This window comes from Argiope bruennichi, chromosome 8 (assembly GCF_947563725.1).
Source record: "Argiope bruennichi chromosome 8, qqArgBrue1.1, whole genome shotgun sequence".
In the NCBI taxonomy this organism is placed as follows: domain Eukaryota; kingdom Metazoa; phylum Arthropoda; class Arachnida; order Araneae; family Araneidae; genus Argiope; species Argiope bruennichi.
Genome location: NC_079158.1, coordinates 52315467 through 52330232, shown reverse-complemented (window position 1 = coordinate 52330232; position 14766 = coordinate 52315467). Strand labels below are relative to the sequence as shown.

Below are 14766 nucleotides of genomic sequence, written 5' to 3'. Positions count from 1 at the left end.
TGTAAGCACAGTGATGGGTAAAGGTGCACAATCTATTTTATCAGATTTATAAAATTTTACAATAAATTTTATATAAAAGTAAAAATAACAGTTGCACTCAACAAAGGAAAACTTTTTCAGGGCAACATTAACGATATTTTTGACATTCTATCTTCAAGAATATGGTGAAGTGATTTTTGTCCTTATAGTATAAAAAAAATTCACCTTTAATTAAATTGCCCCTAAAGCACCACACTTTACAAAGCAATAATATGAATTATTATTCTTATTGAATTTATGTGAGTATTATGTAAGTATTATGTGAGTATTATTATTCTTATTGAATTTATGAGAGTATATTTGTATATTATTCTCAGCTATTTACATTAACTGAGAAATTCTTTTCTTAATATATCTCAAAAATTAATTAGCTCTTCAATCAAAACGTATATCTATTTCGTAATCAATGGAAAAAAAATTGCCAACCAAAAGTTATAAGATTTCTTGTACAAATCTTTCATGCTAAAAGTTGAACTTTAATTTAGATTGACTGATTACGCCCTCAACAAAAACATTTTTAGATATCTAGTTCTCAACGAATCTTTTAATGATAAAGAAAAGATAATTTTTTTCATCATATTTTTTCACAACGTAGGTTTTTTTTTTCTAGTTTTCAAATCATAAAAATCCCATGAAATAAAATAGAGAAGGTCGATTTACAAAAGAAAGATGCTATAGTTAAAAATCATTTTTATTAAAATAACAAAATTCAAGATTATTCGCATTTACAAAATTGCGACAAGATAATCTTTACAAAAATATATGCACAGTTTTTTTCTATGTGATAGTGATAAAAAACATTTGCATTATATTTTTGAATAAATCAAGAAATATATTGTTTTTTAAACGAGTGGATAGCTGGCTTGGGTTGCAATACCGCATTGGTTGTTCTTGTTCCTGGACATCTTGATGTAACCATTGATACCCCAGCTTGTTCCCCAACTGAAAGGAAATAGAGTGAATTTTGTATAAGCATCTGTACTCAGAAAAAATATAATAGCATATGGAAATAAGAAAACCTTTTGACATCAGTTGAACCTACTTTCCAGATTTATTAATGTCCTAACAAATATAAGAACAGCCCTCAAGCGGATATAAAAAGAGTCAACCTTTAGCCGCCAGAAGTGTAACTTCGTTAGGACTTGCCTAAATTGTTTTATGTGTTAATTCTATTGTATCTAATTGTTTGTGACTGTATCTCATTCGATCTTAAATATTATTTTGTTTGAGCTAGACGGCTTATGTCATTCTGAAATCAATCAGTCACAATATTAGATTTGACTGCTATGATGTCATATATTTAAAAATGCTTGGAATATTAATTTTATATAATAAATTAGATAAACTAATGAGATGTAATTATAATTTTAGAAAATATCATTTATATGCAATATCCTTTCAATATGAAACTGTTTTTACTGCCACTTTTTCATAAATTTGCATGAGCATATACGAACACAAAGGGCATAAAAACTTATAAATGCTAAGTTAAAAAATTAAAATTTGCAACATATGGTATTTAATTCGCACATTAGTATTATTTTATCTTTAAGAATAGCACTAAATAATATTTTTACTTGTTTCTGACATATTTGGTGCAAATATATGAGACACATTGAAATTATACATTCATCCTTTCTTCCCATCAAATCATTTATTAATGATCATTATGTTCTTTAATTAATCATTTGAAATTTATAAAATTTAATTAATTAATTTTTACCTGTTCTTAACAAGCCAATAATCAGATCCATCTTCGGTGCCGTAACCTACAGCCAAAACGCCGTGGTCTAAAAGGTCAGAGCTGCATTCGGGTTCGTCGTAGATACCATCTCTGTGAGATACAAAAACATGTTAGTTGTGGTTAAAAAAATAGCATTTATATTAAATGTTTTGCGGATTAATATTAAAAAAATTCTATGAACACACTAAAGAAACTGTAATACCATTAAAAAAATTTTAAAACCATAACTGCCATTTTAAAAAGTAATTTACACAATTACTTTTTGTATATTTTGAACAGAGCTATGAAATATTCAATTCCATAGCTGTCATTTCAATGTAGCAATTTATTATATTTTTAATAAACGAAAATATAATGTGCTTTAATCGATTGCATTAATATCATAATTTTCAACTGATTGATTAATATTATAAAACAGATTATTTTCACTCTAAAAGGCAGAAGTTTTTATAGAAAGAAGAAGTCTAGAAAGAATAATTATTCATTTGGAGATGAGACTAAAATTCTACCAGTAGAAAATAATCATTATCGTTAAAAATGTCCCATTTGATATTACCAACAAACTTGTATTTTGATATTTAGGCATTATTTTTCTTATTCACTTTTCTAAATTTTAATTTTCTTATTCACTTTTCACAATTAAAGTGAACAGAAACTGAGATACATTGTATTAAAAATATGCAAGCATTTGTAGATATATTTACAACTATTTATTACTAATTTTTAATTAACCTTCTTCTGTCCGAGTTATTTCAGAGTTACATTAAAAGATACTGACTCCTGTTACCTTCAGAATACTCCAAATAGAAACTTATTTTAAAAAGGGTTGTTTTAACATACATATTAATCCAAAATTAAGAAGAAATAAGGAAATGCCCTTATCAAAAATTTAATATAATATTTGAAAAAATTGTCTAATCATGCCAAATAAGACTATGACAAATAAAATAATAATACCTAGAAAAATATGATATTTATTTTAGTTTAAATCAGTTAAAAGATCCTCTGTGATAGGTTAACTTCTTGATATGTTTTTGATTAGTAAAATGTCGTCTACGCATGCTGAATGGAATAGTATATGGAAATTTATATCGTAACGCGCTAGAGCAAAATTCAACCCAAAGGTTTGTTACTTCATAGCATTTTATTTATTCGATAATAATAGAGTATTCACACTAAAAATTATTGGAAAATCATGAAATTTAGCTTCTAAGACAGCTTAGATATCAAGTTAAGAAAAAGGAAGAATAAGTGTCAGTGTTAAATTGCTTACTGGTAGGTTTGGAAACTGTCCTGACTGGCATCGATGGCAACTGAAATGGGTCCAACGGTGGCAACTGCTTGCTTAAGAGCTTCCTCATCTCCGGTTGGAATGTCTACGTATCCAGTGACGGTTGCTCCGACGGAGGATTTTTTGAAGTGACAAGTTCCATCCTGCAAATATCGATTTCTTGCAATTAAAGAACATTAAATATAATTTATTTTTATTTAAATTATTTTGCATACATTAGATACTTCACATTTTTTAAATTAAAAAAAATGTTTCATTTTGTTTAGAATTAAAACTAAAATATGATAACATCAAATTCGAAACTTTGAAGCATGATATTGTTGTAGGCTGAAATCGTCTATTCTATTCTTTTAAAATCTACTCTGAATTTTAGCAACGATTATATTGTGATATTAAATATACAAACATTATATTTAACATCGTTTTAAATCGCATGTGCATATACGAAAAAGCTAAAACTGTACAAAGCATTGTTTTAAATTTTAGTTAAAATTTATTTATAAATTTAGTATCATTAAATGAAATAAGTTGTACAATAATATGCTCTAAAACAACCGAAAGGAAAATGTTTAATTAATTTTAAATAAAAAAAACTTCAAAAATTTGAGAAACCTTTTCTTAAACAGTATTTATTGCTAAGTTACTAAGTATTAAATTTAGTAGTTCTAAGCCCACTGGTCTGCCTTGCAAACTTTTGAACGAATTTTTTTTCGTATTTAGTGCTATTTATTATTAAAATTCATAAATAGTTTCCAACCTGTAAACAATATTTGTTTAAAGACTAAAAAAAAAGTTTAAAAAAATAAAGAATACTTACTTCAGCAGTGTATGGGTACGAGTCTTCTGTGTCAATGCCCTTGTTGTCCTTGATGTATTGGAAAGCCTGGTCCATCAGACCTCCTTCACATCCTTGATTTCCTGGAAATTGATATGATTTTTAATTAGAGTGTATGATAATTTCTGTTTTCAGTCTAAGGCATATTTAATATTCCGTGTTTTCACAAATCAGTCCAATGAGTAAAAGAAGATAATTTAAACCTTGTAATTGAAGGTAATAAATATTTAAAAAAATAATAAATGAACATTGATTGCTTAGTATTGACCTCATCTGATAATACTGTGATAAAACTATATTTCAGTATAGAAGAATTCGTCACACTTTTTATTTCTCCCACACTTGACAGCTTTTGTTGACAGCTGAATATAAATTAATTTTCTTCTTCAACCGTTGAACTACTTTCTACAAACTTTTTAATACTTGTTATTTTCGCTTTTATTCTTCCACGGATTCTATTTAACTCTTTGGCTTTTTGAGTTTTATTTTTATCCATATTTTCTCTAATCCGTCTCCGGCTCGACGGACCAGAAAGGAGAGGTTCAACAATAATGACGGACCCTTTTAGAATTTTTAATATTTTATCGTTTCTCCGCTTTCGGGAGTTCCTTTGAGCTTTGCCTTTCGGCGTTGCTGCTACATCGATGATGTTACAAGACTGATAGTTTTTTTTTACATATACCGCTTGAGGGGGTTACAAGTGAGAGGCGGGGCAACGTGCTTACGTAACAGCATTAAATAAGATGGAATGGGTTATTTTTCTGTTGACATGAAGCCATAGCTTGCAAATTAAAGAGTAAAACCAATTTTATTATCTCGCCAATCTCGCATATTTAAGTGAATGTCTAAATGGGATATGTTAATGCCTTTGATTATGCAAACAGAAAATCTTTTGCCTTTGTATACTTTTGTAACCAAAAGTATACATTTTTGTTATATAGAATATATAACAACATATATTTTTGTTTATATAGAATATTAAAATACAAATCTTAAAGTAGAAGGCAATTTGTATTGCTTTAGTCGAAAATTTCTAATAATCCTTTTATAATGAAATTGTCCAATATGCATCCTTCTAAAATAAATTTATATTTACAGAAATTCTAAAAATTGCATGAAATGAAACATAGAAGATCTTTTGAAAATATTTGTAGAATCTTTCATTTTGTTTGTATTAAATCTACTAGGTGTTTAACTACGTATTAATTAAACTATGAATCTGAATTTTTATTAAAACTGATTATTAGTAGCTAGTAGCACCATGGTTAGGTTTAAAAAAACTGAATAAATTGCATGACTATATACATCCAAAAATGTATGGTATTAGAGGTACTATAAATTTATTTTTAAAACATACAAAATACTTGCTGTATTCTCTAATTTTATTTGATTTATTTATTCTATACTTTTTTAAAATTAAAATAATTGCCTTTATTAGCACAAAAATCGCATAAATTTACCTTCTGGTCCGGAGCAGTCAACCAGATTCTGTTCGCTGAGGGAAACCAATTGGCCAGTCTTTTTCTTGTGCTGACCTTCCAGAGAGCCAGTGGTTGAGAAAGCCCAGCACGAACCGCATTGTTGCTGAAAAGAAGAAAAAAAAATTAATTTTAATATTTTTATAATGAATTGTTTTGTGAAATTCTTTTTTCATGAAGCTTAAAATAATTATGAAATTTCACTCTGAAATCTAATCATCTTTATATATCACATGTTAAATCGATCATGGCCCTGAAATTTGGAAATCCACTGACCATCTTGGAAGGAAAGATGGAGAGTTTCATTTGATAATAATATATGGTTTGATATTAGGGACATGTGTTATCACGCTTTTCATGTGACTTCTCTTGTATGAAGTTCCATTTAATTGTCTCATGGGTAAAAGGTTCATATTATTGAACTTCATTGGTAAATATCTATTTCTTATATTTTATATCTTATATGGACTATTTATCAAAATTAAGTCCATTATTGCTTTTTGTGTAATGTTAAAACTTATTTAAAATGTTTTTGTGTGATGTTAAAACTTATTAGAAAAATGTTTTATTCTTTTTCCTGATCTTCTAAAAATAGTAAATTAATGGAAGATTTTTTTTGCCTTGAACAATAGTTTATTGCATTTTTTTAAAGGAATTCAACATTGAAATGAGGTTTTTCCATCTTCCTGAATTTTATATATTTATAAAACAATACGTATTGTACTTAAAAAAATTATTTTTTAAATAATAAAATTATTTTATTTGTAATTAACAATAAAAAGGAAAGTTTGCATCTCTATTTAGTCAGTAATAAATAACTAGTTTGAATATTATTTTAAAGGTTTTGATCAAACTTCAGGATATTTTGAGCTAAGAGAATGCAAAAGACATAAACACTTTCAATCTTTTTAATAAACAATTATGTGGGGTTTTTTTCGCAGCTGAAAAAAAAGCTTAGCAACAAAATTTTTACTACTTACTTGATTCTTAACGGGAGTCACGAGTCCTTTGGTTCTCCAGTCGACCTGGTCTGGAATCTGGACGTTGAATGCAGGAACCCAAGAGGATGCGTTGCTTTTCTGACCAAGATGACGGCGGAAGCCATTGAATGTTCTTACAAATTCATCGTGCTCCTAAGAAATTACATTCAATTTGTTAAAGGAAATATTTAAGAATTGTGCTGCTTTAATTTTATTAGTTGGTATATCAAATGTATATTTAGTTTTTACTTTCAAGTATGCCAGTTGTACAAAGAGAAAGTATTGCAATTATCAAAAAAAAATAATAATAATAATAAATAAATATGAACTCTAGCTTGAATCGCCCTGAGTTCAAAAAACACATTTTCGGAATTATGTCTGTCTGTCTGTGTACACGATAACATAAAAATGCTTTCTGATAAATGGATGAAATTTTGAATAAAATCCAATCAGACCAATTTTGTCCAGCTCCTAGAGTACAAGTGAACATAATAAATGGAAAACAAAAAGTAATTTTGTATACATTTTGTAGATGTAGAATTCTGAACATAAATTTATCATTTAAATTTGATAGCTTGACAGTCTGTCGTTTTATGCTTTTGCATACAAATAAAGCTTTTAATCTTTTTTTAATCGCTCAGTCTTCAAAACAACAGTTTTACCATAAATTTCTTAGAATTTCAGATTCGTTTCATATAAAATCTAAAAAAAAAAAATTCTTATTTTTATATTAATAGCTTTACCCAACGCTTGTTTTATCTTAAAAGATGAGTAGATTTATGCTAATAACAAGAATTGGCAACCTCATAGGTAACCAATGGGAAAGCAGTTCTCACAAATTCTTCATTTAAAATCATTATTTTAAAAGGACTATAGAGATTTCATTGGCATATGACCAAAATTTTTATAATATATTCTTTTAACTGATCGTCATATAAAATTGGTCATATTAAAAAAAAATAATACTATGTGCAAAATATATCATTTTAATTTGACTATCATATATTAGTGAAAAATTATAATTAATAAGACAAATTCAATGCGTAATGATAATATTTTACAAAAAATGTTTTAATCATTACATTAATATCAAATATTAATTTCCATTACTCACCAGATCAGAATATTCGTTGATGCCCTTCCTGTAAGAGTGTAATCCAAGATCGTAATATAGATTGTGTCGGATGACGTCAGACACCTTTTTCTCCCAGATCATACGTCTATGTATTTCTTCTCTTTCATCATAGACTTTGCCGAATACTTTCTGTAAATAATCATGTTAATATTAGATTTTAAAAAATTCAGTATCTTTTAATTAACAATTAATTTTATTATTACCCTTTTTAGGATTAGAAATTAATCTAATTATTGTTAATTCACATGTTTGCATTTTTTATTGCAATTTGCTACTCAAGGAAATTGTATACTTTTCAACTCTTCCACTTATTTACGTAGAAATTTACTCTTCACATGTGAAAAAATACATTTATTTCGATTCGTATTATTTAAATAAAAATTATCATTTTTTAAATAAATGAAAAAAAAAGAAATAATAGCAATACGATGAATCTTTTAACAATATACAGATAATTATTTTTAAATTTAAAATATGAGAAAGATTCGTTTTCTATTGATAAGTTTCCAAAATTAAGTTTACAAAAGATATAAAAGGAATATGATAAAGCAATATTAAGAAAAAGATGAAAAAATGATAAAAACAATTTCGTGAACTCACAGTTTTTACTGATTTCAATCTAGTATTTGTTATACACATAGCATAAAAGCGTTTAACTATTATTTGCAACCTGTTCGAATATGAGAATAAACAAACAAATCAAATATCAATCAATTATTCAATTTTTTTTCAAAATTCAAAATTCTTCTAAAAATTAAATTAATTGTTTTCTCTTCAGATATTTTATTGAAAATTTAAATGTTCTTACCTTGAAATTTTCCCAGTGCTCATTTAACTTTGGCTCGAGTTGAATGTGCCGGGATGCTGCTACAGCAAAAAGAGCGAAGAGAGCAAGGAACTTCATGGTTACCTATATTAACAAAATTAACTCTTTTTATCAGGAATTTATGAAAAAGATGACTGATTATTTCATCTCAAAAGTTTGTTTAGTGACATTTCTTAGGATTTTTTTTAAATAGAAACTATCAAGTTTTTCAGATTGTAACATTTGCTCATGATGTCAACAGGAAAAATGTCTGTTTTAAATCATTTAAAGAGATTTCAAAATCAAAAGCACTTATTAAAATGTTATTTAAAAACTTTATTGGACCATTTAATGATGAGATATTTAGAACAATTGTCAAAGTAATTTTATATCTTATCAAAGGAATATATTAGATAAGGATGAGCACACAAATAAATAAATAAGTACTATTTTTCATGAATTCTTATCTAAATGCAAATCAATTATTTTAATTAAATATCAATCAATTATTTTATTTTCAAGATTTTTAATACTTTACGCTGGTTTTTTTAAATTTTTGATGAATTTTCAAATAAATTATATGAACAATATAATGATGAAAAAAATAATTAGTGAAATTAATTTTAAATTTAAATTATTTATTTAAATGGATTAGTTATTTAGTTGAATGTTTTTATTGAAGGAATCGATTAAATTTCTTTACTAAAAAAGAAGTAAGTAATTAATTCATAATTTAAATTAATTGAAAAAATAATTAAAAAAGATAGCGATATACAGTATTTTACATATATTTTCTTTAAAAACTAAAAAAGGAATTAAATGAAATAATTATTTTCAGGCAAAAATAATCTATATAACAATAATTTCATTAGATAAATTTTATTTAAAAGTATAAAAAACAGTAATGCATGTTTAAATCATATCGATTTTACTTTTTAAAATTACTTTTATAATTTAGCTGCTAATTAATAAAAGAAATAGATTTCTGACATTTTAAATAAAGTAATGAGTAAAAAAGTTATTAATCACTTATTACATAATTTAAAACTAATTAAATACAACAAATATGTAACGATTTCTAAAGAAATATTTTCACTTTGTTGTTACGAATGCAGTAATTATGTAAAAATAAAGAATCGATGTTTAAAGAAAAATAGTGCGAGAAATTAGGAAAATATTTTAAAGATATTTTGATATAGTATTTTAAGAATTTTTTTAATTAATTAATATCTAAAAAATTATCCTAAAACGCATTATTTAATTTTTTTTATGAATTATTATACGATTCAGGTACTGATTTAAATTAAATACATTACAATATAAAGATAGAAACAACTAAAATAAAAAAAATATATAAAAATGAATTTAAAAAATGAAATGGTATCATTAAAACCAAACAAATATGATAAAAATGAAAGAAAAATATAAAATATAAAAATATATTATTTTATTTTCCTAGTATTTTGTACGAATTTAATAATGCCACAAGTATCTTAAAAAATTAAAAATGAGTATGAACTATAATAAATTTAAAATTTCTTTTATCTAATGAAAAGAAATGTACATTATTATAAGAGAGAATAAAATAAAGGACAGTAAAAAATAATAAAAAATCATACCTGTAAAAGGACAATTGATGCTTGTATCAAAACACTGGGGAATGATTTTTATGCATGGAATTTAGCTTATAAACATTTCAGTAATTCTGATAGCGAAATAAGGAAGTCATCTGATACTAAGTTTTATCTATAAATCGGCAAATCATAATGATAAAAAAAGCATTTGTCAGGTTTTGTGTCACAAGGATGAAATCATTTACTTGAAAAGAGTTTAGAATTGTCATCAGTTAAATTAAACACTTGAATAAACAATGAAAAAGGTTAAAAAACACTTGTGATTTCAGGTTATCAAAACCAGCCTATAATTTTTTTGTCAAGTATCACACTTTTATTTATTTATCTAAGATTAATTCTTCCTGATAGATATGTTATGAAATTAAATTAAAGATATAACACTGAAAATAGAAAATGATATGTAGAAATGTTAAAGTAATGAAATGATATGTAGAAATGTTAAAGTAATGAAATGATATGCAGAAATGTTAAAGTAATGAAATGATATGTAGAAATGTTAAAGTAATGAAATGATATGTAGAAATGTTAAAGTAATGAAATGATATGCAGAAATGTTAAAGTAATGAAATGATATGTAGAAATGTTAAAGTAATGAAATGATATGTAGAAATGTTAAAGTAATGAAATGATATGCAGAAATGTTAAAGTAATGAAATGATATGTAGAAATGTTAAAGTAATGAAATGATATGTAGAAATGTTAAAGTAATGAAATGATATGCAGAAATGTTAAAGTAATGAAATGATATGTAGAAATGTTAAAGTAATAATTGAAAAATTAACCAATATTTTGAATTAGAAAAGTATCGAGAGTTTCAGCCGGTGTTACGTAAAGAAATAGAATAAAAACTACCTACTTTATCCTTATAAAAATGTTCCACTTCATATGGATTTTAGTTTCGAGTTTCTAATTCCAAGACTTATTTTTTCAATAATTGGAAAATATTTCACAAAAATCGAATGCATGATACTCTAAGATATTCTTAGCAAACCAGTCAATTTCAATCCAGCCTTTTTTTTTAAATCGAAAATAAATTCTAATTACAAAGTTTAAATAACTGAGAACAATTTTTCTTTTGAATTTATTATTCTGCTATGAAATATGCTTTTATTGCTTTTTAATTTAAACTTGTAAACCTAGATTTTAATATATATATATATATTCATATAACATGATTTAAAGTATTGAAGTATCATAAGTTTTTTTTATTGATTTTTATTCTTTATAATTTGAATGAAACAATCCAATTTTTAGCTTTTGTCAAGATTTCTTTGTTCAAGCCATGGCGAGAGCATGAATACCGAATAGAAAGCAGAAAAGCAGGAAAAAGAGATTGTGTGAAAATATTTGGATCCTATATATTTTTGGAAAAGAAAATTGTCTGCTCAGGCACTTTGATTATGCATGGAAACTAATAACGACACAATTTGGAAGTTAAAAGTACAGTGAAGACAGAGTCCGAGTGATTCGAAAATTATATTTATTACACGCGCACATATATATAATGATATATATATATATATAATGATATTTTAATTCTAATTTTAATTTAATTATTTTCCAAGATTTTATCTTAATTTAGCCCATATTAACTTCATTCTAATGATCCAATTCCACTTCCGGTTTAATTAATTCCTCTGTAAAACTAATGAGCCATCACTACTACGTATCGAATGGAAGTGATACTTCCGTTGCACTTGTCAAAGGTCAAAATATGTATTCCATCGGCGCGTGGCCGATGTTATACAGGACTAGTGGTCATTTGTTAAGCCCTTCTTTCTTACTTCTGCTTTTGTGTCGAGCTGCGTCTGCTTGTAAATAAATTGCTTTCCCGAGATGATATTACAAAGGGAATAAAACGAAATTAAAAATACAACGTCTCGTCTGTCTTCAAACCTGCACTCTGCTTCAACCAAAATAGTGTTATATATATATATAATATGCGTGTAATTATACATAGACTTGAAATTACTTTATATTATATTAGAAGGACTTTATATCTAGGAAATGATCTCAGGCTTTATATTAGATTAGAAGTTACATACACACTAATTAGATTAACACACACTAATTAGATTAACAAGAAATCTTTGAAGGATTTTTTTCCAAAATTTGATGTTTTTTTCTAAAATTTTACTAATAAAACCATATCCAAACTTTATTCATATGAGTTTTTTTTTTCTTTTTCATTTTGGAATCATCTTATTCACTGAAGGGCTGGCAGATAGAATTCAAAATGTAGTTATTTCTGGTTCACGGAAGACCAAAACGAGCGGAGATTCATTAAATTTTCCAAATATTTTTTGATGCTATGGGCTTAACAAAAAAAGAAAAGAAAAAATAAATGGAAAAGAATAATATGAAATTGTTCGCTTTCTTCCAGATTTTCCTTTACCAGTAAATAACACTTAACAGACTTACAAGGGTTATCCAAAATAATGAAAACGCCTCGCTGAAAACAATGACTTCCATATGTGATAGTATAGGACCAAATTCAATACGTGACCGCCAATTTTTTTATACTACATTGTTACTTATAATCTCAAGGGCATGTGCGAATGTATTGTACCTTATTGTCTCTTTAATTTCATTTCGGGTGAAGCTAAAAGGATAGACCGGTCATAGTTGCAAAGAGGGCAGATAGTGGGAACCCGTCTGGTTAGTGCATAGGTAAACAAACTGGCACAGCTGTTGGGGGTATCAATAAGCACTGTGTCGAAGATCGTGATAGCCTGCAACGATCATGGCAAAACAACTGCGAACTGTGGAAGAAGAACCGAATTCCCTACGAGAGACAGGCGGACTTTAAGAAGATTGTGATTGCCTGAAGGAAGACCACCGCAACAAAAGTGACTGCTGAACTGAATGAACATCTACAGAACCCAATGCCGCCCATACAATTCAAAGGAAATTGCATAAACAAAATATTTTGGGCAGAGCTGCGATTGCAAAACTCTTTGTGACAGATGTAAATTGAAATCGGTAAGTACTGTGGTGCAAGGACCATAAAACCTAGACTGCAGAACAGTGGAAACGTATTGTATTCCAATGCTTTCAGTTTCCCCCTTTTCCCCACCATGGGATGGGTTTACGTGTGGCGAACCTCCACAGAAGCCTACAATCCAGACTGCCACTTTCCTATAATGAAGCATGAGATGGTGGTTCCATAATGATTTGGGGGATCAACTAGTGGTTTGGAGTAGGTCCTTTGTCGCCTTACATGGACAGGTCACTAGCAATGATTATGTTACTCTCTTCGCTGACCAACTGCAGGCATTGTTTTCGTTTGGAGATTGTGTCAGTCAAGATGATAATTCCCCTATTCACCGCAGTCGAACTGTTCAGTCATAGTTTCGAGAACATGAGGACACAGCTACACACCTTCTGTGACTTTCCCAATCACCGGATTTGAACATCATAGAACTCCTGTAGTCTATTTTGGAAGAACGAATGAGATCCCGTTATCCTCCTCCTGCGTCTTTCGGGGAGTTAGAGCAGTTTCTGTATGTGAAATGGTACAATATCCTACTTACCATCATACAGATCTTGTATATGTCAACTTGCACATGTCCATTTCAAGGAGGATTCAAGTGGTTTTAACTTACAAAAGTGCAACCATACCATATTAGATGCAAAACGCTTCTTTTTTGCATGAGTTTTTCCTTATTTTGGACAACTCCTATATTTAGGCTTGGTTTGAATTTTAGTTGTTCAGATTGGTTTTGAAGATGACAGAAACGTTATGAAGAGATTTATAATTATGTATATATCTGTACATTTAAGTGATTATCGTATAGACCATTGATATGAATTAGTAAATCTGCCAACAGAAATGGCCCCCACTAGACTTCCTCGCATATTTCCTAATTAAGTATTACCACCCACCCTTCATACACATAAACATTTTGAAACTTTGGGCAAGATCGTGAACACCGCAAGTTCTCAAGTATTTATTTTCAAAGCTCCACATATGAGCAGTTGGCGTTTTGCAGTATAGCGATGAAAAGTACGTACATTTTGTACAAATCCAAATTGTGGCATAAAAGAATTTTTGTATCAAATCAAATATTAAATTTAATTTATCTAAGTCGTTGCATTTTTGAATTATCGCGTTTGCATGCATGCAAATGTGCATCTTGCAAACGTATTGATTGGGGAGGGGGGGGGTTGATTGCCTGTACGCAATTCACAGAAAACAGTTGATTATTTGTACGTTGGTTGTGAAACCTAAAGGAATGATTGTCTGTACATACCGACAGACGACTGTATATATCTTTTGACATATTGGGCTCAAAATTTGGATCTGTACTTAAGATTCTAAAGCTGTGAACAATATTTTGTCTGTCTAATTCTTTATGTTTCATACTTATCTGGTTCGCTTGTATTTGGACATTCAGACAGGCAGACAAAATTCCTTTGAATGGATTTCGTTTAAAATTTGAAAGAAGTCTTCACATTTAAATAAATGACAGGATATTAAATTTTAAGCTTCCGCGGAAAGTGTTTTCCAGTTATTATTTTCCTAAACAGACAGATAATCCCCCCCCCCCAAAAAAAAATAATTCTTTTTACACTCATGGTGGTCTGAAACGAAGAGATTGTCAAAATCTTGCAACGAATTTTTGACAGAACTTTCGATTATATGTACTTTGTATATGGTAATGTAAAAATTCACGTTTTGAGGAAACAAAATTTTACAAAACAATGTATAGACTGAATGAATGACTGAATTTTACAAAGCAATGAATAGACTCGGTCTTAGGAAACACACTCTAATAGTACATAATATTATTTTCTCTGCAATTTGAAGATAATATAGCAAGAT

At 27.8% G+C, this 14766-nt stretch overlaps 1 protein-coding gene across 1 annotated transcript; it reads right to left on the bottom strand.

Moving 5' to 3' along the window:
• Nucleotides 1-712: 712 nt before the first annotated feature.
• On the bottom strand, nucleotides 713-10059 carry LOC129980565 (procathepsin L-like). The gene is made up of 9 exons (XM_056090920.1): nucleotides 9927-10059; nucleotides 8311-8412; nucleotides 7482-7631; nucleotides 6368-6520; nucleotides 5370-5493; nucleotides 3892-3992; nucleotides 3057-3217; nucleotides 1763-1873; nucleotides 713-981 (listed from the first exon to the last, which is right to left on the bottom strand). Exons 2-9 carry the CDS (start codon nucleotides 8404-8406, stop codon nucleotides 882-884), a joined length of 996 nt encoding a protein of 331 aa, XP_055946895.1. The 5' UTR covers nucleotides 8407-8412; nucleotides 9927-10059; the 3' UTR covers nucleotides 713-881.
• Between the last annotated feature and the right edge of the window lie 4707 nt (nucleotides 10060-14766).

What these genes read in the sequence shown, in the direction of transcription:
- LOC129980565 (XM_056090920.1), bottom strand. Translation starts at nt 8,406, where the DNA reads ATGAAGTTCCTTGCTCTCTTCGCTCTTTTTGCTGTAGCAGCATCCCGG. An exon ending in TCAACGAATATTCTGATCTG is followed by an intron (nt 6,521 to 7,481) that starts GTGAGTAATGGA and finishes GTAATTTCTTAG; the next exon opens with GAGCACGATGAATTTGTAAG. An exon ending in CGTACCCATACACTGCTGAA is followed by an intron (nt 3,218 to 3,891) that starts GTAAGTATTCTT and finishes CGATATTTGCAG; the next exon opens with GATGGAACTTGTCACTTCAA.